This window comes from Myodes glareolus, chromosome 19 (genome assembly GCF_982192425.1).
Source record: "Myodes glareolus chromosome 19, mMyoGla1.1, whole genome shotgun sequence".
Lineage (NCBI taxonomy): Eukaryota > Metazoa > Chordata > Mammalia > Rodentia > Cricetidae > Myodes > Myodes glareolus.
The window spans coordinates 61,555,935-61,570,818 of record NC_142044.1 but is presented as its reverse complement, the minus strand read 5'-3'; the positions used below and the strand labels follow the sequence as shown (position 1 = coordinate 61,570,818).

At 40.7% G+C, this 14,884-nt stretch overlaps 1 protein-coding gene across 1 annotated transcript in view; it reads left to right on the top strand.

Annotated features, from left to right (window-relative positions):
- The first annotated feature begins 464 nt into the window (after positions 1–464).
- Ccnt1 (cyclin T1) overlaps positions 465–14,884 on the top strand; it is a 27,064-nt gene continuing 12,644 nt past the window's right edge. Inside the window, exons 1-5 of the mRNA XM_048444684.3 lie at positions 465–746; positions 2,914–2,995; positions 10,055–10,183; positions 12,874–12,934; positions 14,811–14,873. Coding sequence (XP_048300641.1) covers positions 586–746; positions 2,914–2,995; positions 10,055–10,183; positions 12,874–12,934; positions 14,811–14,873 — 496 coding nt within the window. The 5' untranslated portion in view covers positions 465–585. The remainder of the gene's footprint in view (positions 747–2,913; positions 2,996–10,054; positions 10,184–12,873; positions 12,935–14,810; positions 14,874–14,884) is intronic.

Genomic DNA, 14,884 nt, shown 5'->3' with positions numbered 1-14,884 from the left:
CAAGTAAAAGCACCCAAACACATCGAAACGAGACAGGGTTTCTGGCTGTCGCGGAACTAGCTCTATGCAGACCAGGTTGACCTCGAACTCAGAGACCCACCTGCCTCTGCTTCCTGAGTGCTGGGATTAAAGGCGAGCGCCACCACCGTCAGGCTAGCCCACTTTTATAAAGGGGCTTCCAACGCGAGGGCTTCGGGAAAGACCCAGGCACTGTGATAGGCAGCAGGCAGAGGCCATCGGCTAGGCGGACTCGGCACAGTTATCGCGGGAAAAGGCGAGATTTTTTAAAGAACAACTTTGAAGACCGCCCCGGAGTCACGTGACCCGCGCCTGCGTCCTGGCCGTGACTTCGGTCCTAGTCGCTGATAGGCTGTTGATTCGTCTACAGGGTGTCGGAGGGTTCATTCCGGAAGTAGGCGCTTGAATCTTCTGCTTCCTGGGCGGAAGTATGTCACAGCCTGGCAGTCGGCTCTTGGAGGAAGTTCGTCACGTCGCAGTTGTCTCGGCACAGCGGATGTGTGTCGCCGCTTAGGTGACGCTGGGAAGTGCTTGCAGCCCCCGCCGCTGCCTTTTGGTTGAAGCACTATGGAGGGAGAGAGGAAGAACAACAACAAACGGTGGTATTTTACTCGAGAACAGCTGGAAAATAGCCCGTCGCGTCGTTTCGGCGTGGACTCAGATAAAGAACTATCTTATCGCCAGCAGGCGGCCAATCTACTCCAGGACATGGGACAACGTCTTAACGTGTATCCTTGCGGCCTAGGCCTTCGGCCTTGGAGCCCGTCCGGCCACGCTTCGGCGTCAGGCCGGGCACGCTGGAGGGGACAGGAGTAGGTAAGGTGGCCGGAGCTGGACGTCTAGTGGCGAGAGCCCACAATGGCGCTGACTGAGCCACTGTTCGCGCGAGGGAAGTGAGGCGGAGTCAATTTCCCGCTCGCTCACCGGTGCCACCAGCCCGGCTGGGAATTCGGACCTCTCCCGTCTTTGTGCTTTCGCCACTCCTTCCCAGCCCCTCTCCTCTGATTTCTGACCTGTTTTAGTGGCTTTCTAGAGTCTCCTTTCTGCCGTGAGCAAAGGCTCCTTTTAAGAGGTTTTACGGCTGACGCTGCTTCCCAGTGTGTAAAAAAGGTTTCTGGAAATTCAGTACCCGACGGGGCTTATGAAGGTGATCTAGAATTAGCGTCCCAGCTTTGGTTCCAAACCCATTTCTCCCACTTACTAGCTGTTTAACCTGTTAATTCTTGTTTTTCCGTGTCCGCCAAAACCCTGAGATTCAGACGGTCTAGTAACTGTTTCATAAAATTTAAGAGGAAGGAAAGATGTCAACTTAGGTTTGTAGGGAGGTCTAAGTATGGATATATAATGTTTTAAGTAATTTGGGCGAGTTTTAAGTTCTTGTTTCTCGGGGCCCTATAGATTATTCATCGTTTTCACATTTCAAAGATAATTTAGTGATAATTTCTACCTCCCCCGTTTTTTTTTTCTTCAGAACACACAGTCATTTGTGTCAAAACTAATAGTTTAAAAACTCTTTGCATTTCATATATAACTTTCTTTTAGCTGCAGCTCCAACTTATGTAGCATTTAAAGAGTGATATTTTGATCCTAGCATTGGGGAGGTAGAGGCAGGCTAAAGCTACAAAGTGAGACCCTGTCTCAAAAAAAAGTTCTGACTATAATGTTTAGGTTTTAAGGGCTATATTTCTTCCAAATAGGTGTCCCCTTTTTTGGCCAGTTATTTCCTATTGAAATCCAGATTGTTTCCCAAGCCTTCAGTCAGTGCACAATTAAACCTCCGAGTTTCTGTATATGTTTAAGACCTTTTTTTGGCTGGGGGGAGGCACCTGTCCTGGAATTAGCTCTTGTAGACCAGGCTGGCCTTGAACTCACAGAGATCCACCTGTCTCTGCCTCCCGAGTGCTGGGATTAAAGGCCTGTGCCTTATCCCTTAGCCGCCACCCGGCTAAGGCACCTTTTTAAAGTGTGTGTAAGCTTGTTACCATCGTACAATCTTCTCTATACAGATTGTTGCTTGTTTCTGAGGTCTGGGGAATAAGGTCGTGTGTCCCGTGTCGTTGTCGTTGTTGCCTCCCCCCCCCCTCTTGGATGTATATCCATACAAATGAGAGATTCTGGATTAGTGGGAGGGAGGGAAGAGTTTATTTGCAGTGGATTACCATCAAGACTTTTCAAACATGTTCAGGAGTCGTGATATTTTCTGAAAGAAGTGGAACCAAGCTGGGTATGGTGGTGCACGCGCCTTTAATCCCAGCACTCAGGAGATGGAGACGGCCTGATCTACACAGAGAAACCCTGCCTTGAAATAACCCTCATACCCTCATACTCACCCATCCCCCAGACCCTCCCAAAAAAGGAAGAAAGAAAAAAAAGTAGAACTGAAAAACTGATTTCTGAAGTTTGTTATTCTTGGGCAAGAAAGATGGCTCAGCAGGTAAAGGCACTTACCACCATACCTGATGACCTGAGTTTTATCCCTATGGCGCATAGGGTGGACGGATAACTGACTCCTGCTAGTTGCACTCTGACCCTTACACTCATGCTGTGTATTTAATGAAAGATATCCTGAACTGATGGATCATCTTTGCAGAAGGCAAGTGACACAGCAGGAAAGTTTAAGATCCTATGTAGCTGTGTTTATACTGCATATTGATTTATACCTTGCCACTTGTTTTATTTATTCAGTCATTAAGTTTGTATGAAGCACTTAATAGGTAGAAGACACGCTGTCAATTGGCAGTTAATACTTTAATGAAGGGAAAACAAACCTGCTATTTGGTTTGACGCAGTGATTGTTACTTTTGTGTAGGATTGTTGTCTACTGTGCTTTGCTTTTTTGGGGGGTGGGGAGAAGATTATATTGTCCGTTATTGAGCCTTAACTTGAGCAATTCAGCTCACAACTGACTATCAACACTGCTATAGTATATATGCACCGGTTCTACATGATTCAATCTTTTACACAGTTTCATCGATATGTAAGTATAATTTTGTATGGAGTAATCCTTTTGGGGTTGGTTCTAGTTGTCATATGATTGGCTGTTATTAGATTAGGGTTTTAATTTTAGAATTTAGGGCTGGTCATTTTAAGGTAAAAAAATAATGGTTTGAATCTAGCGTCTTAAGTTTATGGCCATAAGAAGACAAATGTCAGTTAGATTTTGCAAAACCTTTGGTAAAATCCATTGGGTAGCTGGAGGGAAAGATGCATAATGTGGTAATACCTGGGGAGATGACTTTTAGAAATAGGGAAGAATAGGAATAAAAGGATATTTTTTCTTGGACAAAGTTGTAAATATGATGCTATTTTCAGCTTTGTTAACTAGTCTATTTAACATTTGGTGATTTGGGAGTGAGTACATAGTGATATTTCAGTTGCAGGTAAGACTATTTTTAATTAAAATCGCAAAGTAAAGCCGGGTGGTGGTGGCGCACGCCTTTCTTTAATCCCAACCACTCAGGATGCAGAGGCAGGTTCCAGGACAGCCAGGGCTACACAGGAAACCTTTTTTTTGTTTTGTTTTGTTGTTGTTGTTGTTGTTTTTCCCCCGATACAGGGTTTCTCTGTAGAAGAAACCCTTTCTTAAACAAACAAAACCCTAAGGTAATAAAGGTTGACTTGAACAGACCCTGTGGATTAGTGGGTCAAATATTCTACCATTATTTTTTAAAGTCTTTGAAGAAACATGTTTGAAATGTTAGGTTAATGCATCTAAAAATAAATAGTTTTATTTTTTGAGTGTATTGTGGGCGTGCCCACAGAGGCTAGGTGAGGGCGCTGAATTCCCTATCCTAAGCAACTGTGGGCAACCCTAGGTGGGTGCTGGGAGTCCAAGTACTGAGCGTCTTCAACCCAGATAAGACATTTTGAGTTGTTTTGTTTTGATATTATAAGAAGAAACTTTGTGAAGGTAATTATAATTCCTGTAATGTAAGAAATTGGCAGAATCAGACTTAGGAGTAACATGAAACTCTTGGGATCTTTAGTTAAGTATTGATAATTTTGAGAGATTAGTCAGTTTGACGTTTTTCTGCCCTTAAGTCCCATACTTCTAATTAGCCATTGAAGCTGTCTAATAGCACTGAAACAGACGTAATGAATCAAGAATGAAATTAAAGAGGAATTCCACTGCTATTTTAGTAGTTTTGAAAATTTTCTACGTTCAGATTTCCATCTCTTTTGAGGCAGGGTTTATCTGTGCCTTCGTTGTCCTGAAAATCACAGGGATCTGCCTGCCTTTGGGTGCTAGGATTAAAGGTGTGAGACACCTGGTCAATTTTTTTTCTTTGATATTAGGGTCTCACTATGCAGTCATGACTGGACTTGATCTAATTCTGGCTGCCTTGATTTTCCAAGCACTGGCATTAAGGCAGCAGGCGCAACACCTGTAGAGTCTTCTCTTTTATTACAACAAAGATTTGAAATTTAAACCAGACGGTGGTGGTGCACATCTTTAATTCCAGTACACAGGAGGCAGATGCAGGTGGATCTCAGAGTTCGAGACCAGCCTGGTCTACAAGAGCTAGTTCCAGGACAGGCTGTACAGCTCCAGAAAGAAGGAAAAAAAGAAAGAAAGAAAATAGATTTGAAATTTAGAGTGGAATCTTAAAGGTTGTTCAGTCTGCATTTATGTGTTAGCATATATGTTCTTTTTATTTAAATGACACACTTATTGCCTGTGTGTTAACTTTAGTTAAGACAGACATTAATCTGTTTATTTCCAAAGTACCTGCAGTAAGCTGGAAGAATTAACAAATGAGCTGATTATCATTTAATTAGAGAGACATCCTTTTGGATATTATATCCTTTGTTTTATTTGTGTCTTGATTTGACACAGGTCCTCACTATGTAGCCCTGTCCTGACATGTAGCCTGAACTCAGAAATTCACCTGCTTTTGTCTCTTGAGTGCTGGTATTAAAAGCAAACACGACCACAGTTGGTGCCCTAACTTTTAAAGTAGTTGATGTTTAGAGTATTGATTTTGGGGGAGGGTATATTTTGGAATTAACACATCAAAATACTACCCTTATAAGTTGGATTTAACTATGATAAATTAAAATTAAATTTGAGAGGATTTAAAACATCATGGCAGGCCAGGTGGTGGTGACGCACAACTTTAATCCCAGCACTCGGGAGGCAGAGGCAGGGGGATCTCTGTGAGTTTGAGGCCAGCCTGGCCTACAAGAGTTAGTTCCAGGACAGGCACCAAAGCTACAGAGAAACCCTGTCTCGAAAAAACAAAACAAAACAAAAACAAAACAAGACATTATGGCATTCATGTTAAGTCTGTCATGCCAGCCCTTGTGGATTTTTTTTTTTTATTGTGTGTGCATGATGTGATTATATGTGAGTGCAACTCACATGCTGTGGTGCACATATGAGATCAGAGGACAAGTTTCGGTTCTCTTTTTTCCTGCATGGGTTCTGGGGAATTAAACTCAGGTTGTCAAGTTTGGGCAGTTGCACATTAGGCTGCTGAGCTATCTTGCTAGCTGCCTTGTGAATTTTTATTTATTACATGTTGGGGGAGGCTGCTAGTTAGTTTCCCCACTGCCCTGACCTGAAATAATCACACAGAAATCTGTATTAATTGCAATGTTTGGTCAATAGCTTAAGCATATTTCTGGCTAACTCTTTTTTTTTCTGGCTAACTCTTATATCTTAAATTAACCCATTTCTATTAATCTATGCATTGCCATGTGGCTGTGGCTTACTGGCAAGGTTTTGGGTCATCTGTCTCCTGTGGGCAGCTACATGGCTTCTCTCTGACTCCGCTTACTTTCTATATATCTTTTCCAGCTTGGGTATATTCTGTTAAGCCATTAGCCAAAGCAGCTTCTTTATTAAACAATGGCAGTAAAACATATTCACAGCATACAGAGGGGAATCCCACATCGCCTCCCCTTTTCTGTTGGAATAAAAAGGAAGGTTTTAACTTTAACACAGTAAATTTATATAGCAAAACAGTTATCAAGCAAGAATATAATATTATAACTATTCTTCAACTCCATCAAAGACTCCAGAAGGATATACTATTACCTAAATTAATAGGAAGTGCACTATAAGCAACTTTCAAAACTCTAGAATTGACAGAGACATCTCACTGTCTGGACAGTCACCCATAGTTCTTCTGTAACATTGGGGCATCCAATCTTCAGCCTACTGGCCCATAGTATCTGGCAGACTTTTCAATGAAGCAGAAAATTTCAAAGACAGTTCCACCTATATTGTCAGTTTGTCAGTCACTTTCTTCTGTGTCCTGCAGAATGTCTAGCAGACTCTTTTTGTTTTGTTCTTTCATGAAGCAGGAACCCCGAAGGACCATCTCACCTTTAGTCAAGTTCAGTGGTCATTTTTCTGTGGGTCCTGCATGTCCAGTTCATACAGCATAACATCAAGCAGTCCAGGCAAGAGCTATTGGTTGCTCAAATGGCTAGCCAATTCCATTAGGAGCCTCTTCCACGCCCATCATCCTCTTGAAGTAGATTGGTGCTGCCAGGAGCAGATGTATCTGTCATGAAAAGTCTTAAGTTCTTAAAACATTTTAAATGCCATATTCCGTGGGTCTTTGAAAAGTTTGAAGATTATCTGTCTTACTGAAATATATCTCAATATATCTAGAAAAGCTAACTAACATGACTACTTGGCTATTATAGATGATTATTTATTTATTAACCTATATTTCTTAATTATACATTCCTTTTTTTTGGAGCCAGTTGATCCTGGGTTGGATTTTTATTTTATTTTATTTTTTTCCATTCAATTATTTACACTTCCTTTCCTCCTCCCAATCCCCTCCTGCTCCCCCACACCCCCTATACATTATATTTTTAAATGAGCTGCACAAACACAATACCTTAATCAAGAGCAGAAATATATATACATATATATATATATAAACAAAATTTATCTTAAATTTGTATCAGTAAACCAAGATCCATAACCAGTGCACTATAACAATTACAAATATACATTTGCGTGGTAAAAATTTTAACAACTGAAAACTGCCCTGTAATCATTGATCAATATTTGACATACAGTATTCATGACTCTTTCTGTACTTAAACTAGTACTTTGTTTAAAAGACCATTTCTCAGCTGGGTGCTGATGGTGCAGTTTGGAGGCTGAGGCAGGTGAATCTCTATGAGTTGAAGGACAGTCTGATTTAGAGTGAGTTCCAGGACAGCCAGGGTTATACAGAGAACCTCCCTCTCCAAATCAGTATACTGTTCCCAGTAGTGTAATCAAATGCCCCCTCCCCCTCCATTGTTTCATTTCACTTAAATTCTGGATTCACCAACTGAATTTCCACGTATGCTGTCTTAAGTCTTTTCAAGTGAGAAAACGTAAACCGTTAAATTCTGCTGTTTTGTATTTATGTTGTATTTTATACGTTTAAAAATCCTTGGGGGTAAGTATATGACACAGTACAGTGTGTATTTAGCATTTTAGGTTTTGAGTTCAGTTCATAGCACCAAAAGAAAACAGGACCCATATTTTAATAACAACATATTTGGATATATTTTGCCCTTACTTGCTGAGTATATCTGCTGGTGTCAGATGTGTCTAGATTTGGAGTTCTGCTGATCTGCTTACTAGTTGTGTGGCTTTGTGTAGGTGTCCATATGCCTCCGATTTCTGGGTTTTATGTTCAGTAATAGTGCCTGGGTTTTTTGTTTGGTTTGGTTTTTTGTTTTATTTGTTTTCTGAGACAGGGGGTTTCTCTGTGTTGCTTTGGAGCCTGTCCTGGAACTAGCTCTTGTAGGCCAAGTTGGCCTCAAACTCACAGAAATCCTCCTGCCTCTGCCTCCCTGCCCTGCCACCATCACCTGGCATAATAGTACCTGTTTTTAAAGGAGTTGATGGGATTTAAACTGATTAATTTTCTGAGTTTCTTTCCAAAGCAAACATAATAAATATAAATAAATATGGTAAATATTAGCTGTCTTATCTTTTTCTTTCCTTTTTTTAAAAAAGTGGTATTAATTTTTTTCTTTTTTTTCCTTTTTTTTTTAAGAGATTTTATTTATTATGTATATAGTGTTCTGCCTGCAAGTCAGGAGAGGGCACCAGATCCTATTATAGATGGTTGTGAGCCACCTTGTGGTTGCTGGGAATTGAACTTATGACTTCTAGAAGAGCACGCAGTGCTCTTAACCACTTCAGCCCTCTTTCCTTTTTATTTATTTAATTTTTTGCAAAGAAAATTTATATTCTAAACTTGTATAAAAATTCCTCTCAGAGTTAATTAAGTACATGTGCCTGTAAGCCTAGGTATTAAGGAGACTGAAATACAGGGTTTCCATTTTGAGGATAACATTGAGAAAGGTGCTTATGGTCAAACCTGAGTTCAGTCCCTGGAAATTATAATGAAGGAGCGTCGACTGGAATCAAGCCTAGAACTTTATACAGATCAGACGTCAGTCTGCTAGTTGAGCTACACTCCCAGGGCCCTGGGTTTTGTTGTTGTTGTTGTTTTTGGTTTTTTTGTTTTGTTTTGTTTTTAAGTCCATTCATCAGTAGGTGGATGTCTAGACTAGTTCCCTTTTAGCTTTTTAAGACGAGTAAAAGGATAAGGAAGGTTGTGCAAGTAAGTATCTTTGTGGCGTGCCAGCCTTAAGTCTAGAAAATTGTAATTTAGATAGCAGTAGGGTTGCAAGTAAGTATTACAATGTTTCGGTTGCTGTATAATCTTGCATAGTTAGTCTCTGAGATCTTTATCTACTTGCCTATTGGCTTAAATTATCTTTCCTCTCCTAAATATTTTCTATCTTGTGAGTTTAATACTTTGTAGCTTTTTTACTTTTTATTTTTTTGTTTTTTAAGACAGGGTTTCTCTGTGTAGCCTTGACTGTTCTGGAATTTGCTTTGTAGATTAGCCTGGCCTTGAACACAGAAGCTTCCTCTGTCTACCAAGAGCTGGGATTAAAGGCGTGTACCACTACTGTCTGACTTTTTTTTAAAAAGATTTATTTATTTTTTATGTATACAGTGTTCTGTCTGTATGTATGCTTGATGACCAGAAGAGGGCACCTGATCTCATTACAGATGGCTGTGAACCACCATGTGGTTGCTGGGAATTGAACTCAGGACCTCTGGAAGAACAGTCAGTGCTCTTAATCTCTGAGCCATCTCTCCAGCCCCCCCCCCTTTTTAAGACAGTCTCATGTAGGCCAGGCTAGCTTTGAACTCAGAGATCTACCTGCCTCTGCCTCCTGAGTGCTGGGATTGCAGGTGTGGGCTACCGCACTAAAAAAAAAAGTTTTTATTTAGTGTGTGTTAAATACATTTGTGTGCTTGCCTGCGTGTAGGGGGCAGAGACTAGAAGTAGACTCCAAGTCTTCTATTGCTCTCAATTATTTTTTGAAATAAGTTCTTTTCCTGAACTTGGAGCATACCGTTTTTGCTAGACTGGGTGACCTCTGAAGCTTACTACTACACCGCAGCCCTGGTGTTGTAGATGTGCAGCACCTGGATTTCTTGTATGTCCTCACTTAATTTGCTGAGCCTCCAAATTTATTTTTTAAAATTCTTTAATTCACTGCCCCTTCTCATATTCACAATATCAGGTAACCATCACCAGTGTTTGGTCTCAAAGCATTTGTGTCAATTCTTTGTCATTAGCAGTCACCACATAGCTATCCCTGCAGAAGGACCTTGGCCTGGTGGCTCACACCTATTGTCCCAACATCCAAGAGGCTGAAGGAGGCAGAAGTTTCACCAGTTAGTTAGAGGCTATTTTGGGCAATATAAATACTGAGTTCTAAACCATCCTGAGCTCTACAGTGAGATCTCACCTAAAGCAAGCAAACAACAAACATAATGGTGATTTTTCAGTGGGAACAGCTTCTGTCTGCAGTCTCCTCACATACACACCTGACCTTTTGAAGGATTGCTGTCTGATTTGAAAGTCCAGGGCAAGTGTAAATGAGAGGTATGACATGTGCCAGAGACTTGATTGAGATTTAGCTCCTCTTGGATTTATTATCACTTAGAAATCAATAACAAGTGTGACCTTTTTTTTCTTCTATGAAGTCTATGGCTCCAGCAGCCTTGTTTCTAGCAGCAAAAGTGGAAGAACAGCCAAAAAAACTGGAACATGTCATCAAGGTAGCACATACTTGCCTCCATCCACAGGAGTCACTTCCTGACACGAGGAGCGAGGTAGGTAACTATACTTTTGAAAAAGTCATAATGTCGTTTTGTAACTTGAATCTGGGCTGTTCAACTTTTCAGTGTTTAATTTCTAAAATAAAAAGCTTGTCATAAAAGTTTCGTAAGAGCAAAGAATCATGTCACCTACATAGATTTCTTTTTATCCTAGTCTCTATATCAAAATACTCTTAATTCTCTGTGTAACAGTCCTGGCTATCCTGAAACTTGCCTCTGCCTCCCTAGTGCTGGGATTAAAGCTGTATGCCACCATCACCTGGCTATGTCCTTGGCTTTCTTAGAGAAGGGTGACTCCTGGTTTTATCCATTTATTTAAAAAATTATTTATTGTGTGTTTAATTAAACACATTTATGTGTATCTGTGATTACATATTTTCCTGTTGAAAATTTCTATATTATTCCAATTTTAGTATATGTACTATTTTTTTAAATATATTTATTTATTTATTATGTATACAATATTCTGTCTGTGTGTATGCCTGCAGGCCAGAAGAGGGCACCAGACCCCATTACAGATGGTTGTGGGCCACCATGTGGTTGCTGGGAATTGAACTCAGGACCTTTGGAAGAGCAGGCAAAGCTCTTAACCTCTAAGCCATCTCTCCAGCCCCTAGTATATGTACTATTAAAGTGAGCATTGATACGTTTATTTTTTTTCCCCACTAAGTTGCAACATAAACAACCTAAGGGAAGGAGGGATTCCTTTTGGTTCACAGTTTCAAAAGTTTCAGCCTGTGGTTACTTAGTTGTATTACTTTTGGGTCCAGGTTATGAGGCAGAATGTCGTGACCAGGATGAAGCAGGTGGTTGAGCAAAGTGCTCACCTGGCAGGTAGTAACCAGAGTATCAAACAGTAAAGAGCCAGGGACAAGATGCTCTCTTTCAAGTGCACTGTTTCTGTGACTTACTTCATAGCCCTGCCTTTTGTTTCTTTCACCTCCCTAAATGCCATCAGATAACTGCATCTCTGGATTAATCTACAGATGAGGTCAGAGCCCTCATGATCCAATTACTTCCTAAGAGCTGACAGACCTAAAAGTTTAATTTTTATTTATTAGTGTATGCTGTACCTCTATACATACATGCCAGCCAATCTGCCACAGACTATGAAGCCAGAATACAACCTTGTGGCCTAGGCCTCTTTCCACCTTAACTTGAATTTTTTTAAAACAAATATTTAAGGATTACTTTATTGCCACTAATTTCATAATCCTTCAGTTCTATATATAATGTATACAATATTCTGTCTGCGTGTATCCCTACAGGCCAGAAGAGGGCACCAGACCCCATTACAGATGGTTGTGAGCCACCATGTGATTGCTGGGAGTTGAACTCAGGACCTTTGGAAGAGCAGGCAATGCTCTTAACTGCTGAGCCATCTCTTCAGCCCCCTACTTGAATTCTTGAGGTTGGACTCAAGTTGCCAGCCTTGTGTGACAACATCTTAACTGCTGACCATTTTTCCAGCCCAATACTTAGACCCTTTAACATATGGGAGACTTCATATTCAAACAGTTTCAGTCTCCAAAGCATGTTCACATAATTTATTTTTTTCTTTTCCTTCCTTCCTTCCTTCCTTCCTTCCTTCCTTCCTTCCTTCCTTCCTTCCTTCCTTTTTTGTTTGTTTTTTTTTTGTTTGTTTGTTTTTCAAGATAAAAAAGTTCTCTGTGTAGCTTTGGTACCTGTCCTGGAACTCGCCCTATAGACCAGGCTGGCCTTGAATTCACAGAGATCTACCTGCTTCTGCCTGAGTGCTGGTATTATAGGCGTGTGCCATGACCACCTGACTCACATAATTTCTTACCTGAGTAGTTGTATGAGGTGGTAATAGGAAGATGTTTTCTCCAATATACGGAAAAGAGGGCTAGCTAGCATAGTTTATATCCTTACTTGCTTTACTAGTACAAAGTTTTTAGTGTGAAGTTAACTACAATATGTCTCTTGTTAAACCGTATTAAGGTCCATGACAATTAATACAATCAATTAGATACTTAGTGCTGTTAAAGGGTCTGCAAATAAAATGTGATGGGTTTTAAAAAGGTGTGTTATTTCTCATCACCAAATTATCAGATTTTTTAGATTTAAAATGTCAATCTGAAAATAAATAAAATGCTGCTTTTTGGTAGCCTTGTACTAGTAGTAAAGTGTTGTCTTTTGATGTGCTGGCTTGCCAGGCAGTGGTAGCACAGGCCTTTAATCCAGCACTTGGAACTCAGGTGGGCGTATCTCTCAGTTCAAGTCCAGCCTGGTCTACAGGGCAAGTTCCAGGACAGGCTCCAAAGCTACAGAGAAACCCTGTCTTGATAAAACAGCAAAGAAAGAAAAAGAAAGTAAGATTTGATGTGCTGACTCTTTCGTCCTGTGGATAGAGGTTCTATTCCAGTTTCAACTCAGCTTCTCCCATACCACCCCTCTCAAGATTTAAAAATTTCTGAGTTTGAGTGTTTGCCCACATGTTACGTGAACCACATGTATGTATTACCTGTGAAGGCCAGAGGAGTGCGTCGGATTCCCTGAAACTGAAGTTGCAGATGGTTGTGACCTGCCATCTGGGTTCTGGGACTCAAACCTAATTAACTTTTCAGCCACCTTTCAGTGACCTCCATCCATATTTTTATTATTTTGCTTTTTAAAATTGTCTACCCTTTTGTGGGATGTAATTTCTGTATTCTTTCCCATAGGCATACCTACAACAAGTTCAAGATCTGGTGATTTTAGAGAGCATAATTTTGCAGACCCTTGGTAAGTTTATTTTCCTTAAAATCATTGAAAAATTATGTGTGGAATAATGATTTTATGTTAAAACTTTGTAAAACTGGGAGAAAACCTTTTGAAGGGTTTGGGAATTGTCTGTTACTGGGTAATAGTGGCTGTGGAGCGTATAGTTTAGCCTGGTTTGTTTCCACAGTGTAGGTGTAGGGTGGTCCTTGAAACAGCCATTAGCCAGGATCTTCCCCCCCCACCCCAGGCAAGGTTTCTCTGTAGCTTTGGAGCCTGCCCTGGAACTAGCTCCTATAGATCAGGCTGGCCACGAACTCACAGAGATCTGCCTGCCTCTGCCTATCAGCCAGGATTTTGTATTTAATTTTTTTCATTGTAAGATTTACAGTTTATCTTTTTAATAGTTTGACAGTTTTTTAAAAGACTCAGATCCACCTGCCTCTGCCTCCTGAGCATGCTGGGATTAAAGGCTTTTGCTGCAATGTTGCCGTGAAGCCTGGCCAATTGTTTTTTTCCTTTAAATAGACCTGAATTATAAGACTTTTTGGTGTGGGTTTTCTCTGTGTAGCCCTGGCTGTCCTAGAACTCACTCTGTAATCTGGACAGTGGTGGCGCGCGCCTTTAATCCCAGCACTTGTGGGGAGACAGAGGTGGGGAAATCTTTGAGTTTGAGGCCAGCCTGGTCTACAAGGACAGGCTGCAAAGCTACAGAGAAACCCTCTCTTGAAAAACCAAAACAAGCAAACAGACAAAAAAGAACGCACTCTGTAGAGTAGCTGGCCTCGAACTCAGAGATCTGCCTGCTTCTGTCTTCTTAGTGCTGTGATTAAGTGTGTGCCAGCATAACTGGCTAGTGATACCTTTATTAGATAGAAACAAGTTCAGTCTTAATTCACAGTTATTAATTTTTCTATTCGAATAGTTGACATCATGTCTAGTTTATGTTTTTAAGTATCTGAGACAATGTTTTAGCATGTAGCTCAGTCTGGCCCATGAACTCACTATATATGTAGATCAAATTAGCCTCAAACTTGCAAACACTGTCAGCCTTCTGAGTGTGCCGCCTATGCATGGCTGAAATTTGTATTTATGTTCTCAAAGAAAGTTTACTTAAGTTACTTTTTTTCCCCCAAGACAGGGTTTCTCTGTGCAACAGCCCTAGCTGTCCTGGAAGTAGCTCTGTAGACCAGGCTGGCGTCGAACTCACAGAGATCCACCTGCCTCTGCCTCCTGAGTGCTGGGATTAAAGGTGTGTACCACCACCATCCGGCTGTTACTTTTACTATTATTATTTTTTTTCAATGTATTGACCCTGTTTTGTAATTTTGGTAATGATCTTTTGAAATGGGATAAAACAAAAAACAAAACAGCAACAACAACAAAAGAAATAAGACAAAACAAGCAGTACACATTCTATCCAATGGAGCTGATGAAAAGGCACAATGAGGGGAGAGGATTGAGTTTGAATTTTCTAATCCAGCTCTCAGGTGGCAGAGGCAGAAGCAGCATTGCCAAGAGAGTTGCAGCCGACCTCAGCCACAGAATGAGGTCCTGCCACACTATTTTCGCTGCTGACCTCTAAGGGACTGAGGATATCCTCAGTTGGTAGAATGCTTAGCATTCATGAAACAACTCTAGGCTTGATATCTAGGTGTTCAGAACCAAACCCAGCCTTCTGCAAAAGCAACAAGTGCTCTAAACCACTGAGGCATTTCTCCAGCCACCTAAAAAAAAGATTGAGTTTAGAGGTTTTGTTTCTTTAGTGATCTGAATCTTGGAGAAAACCAAATGCTCTGTGTGATTTAGTTCTTGCACAGTACTTTTGGAAGAGAAAAATGAACAGGCTGTTAATGATTCAGACAGAAGAGCTATAAAATGTGTGTATGTTCTTTTAAAGGGTTTGAACTAACAATTGATCACCCACATACACATGTGGTAAAGTGTACCCAGCTTGTTCGGGGTAAGTAACCC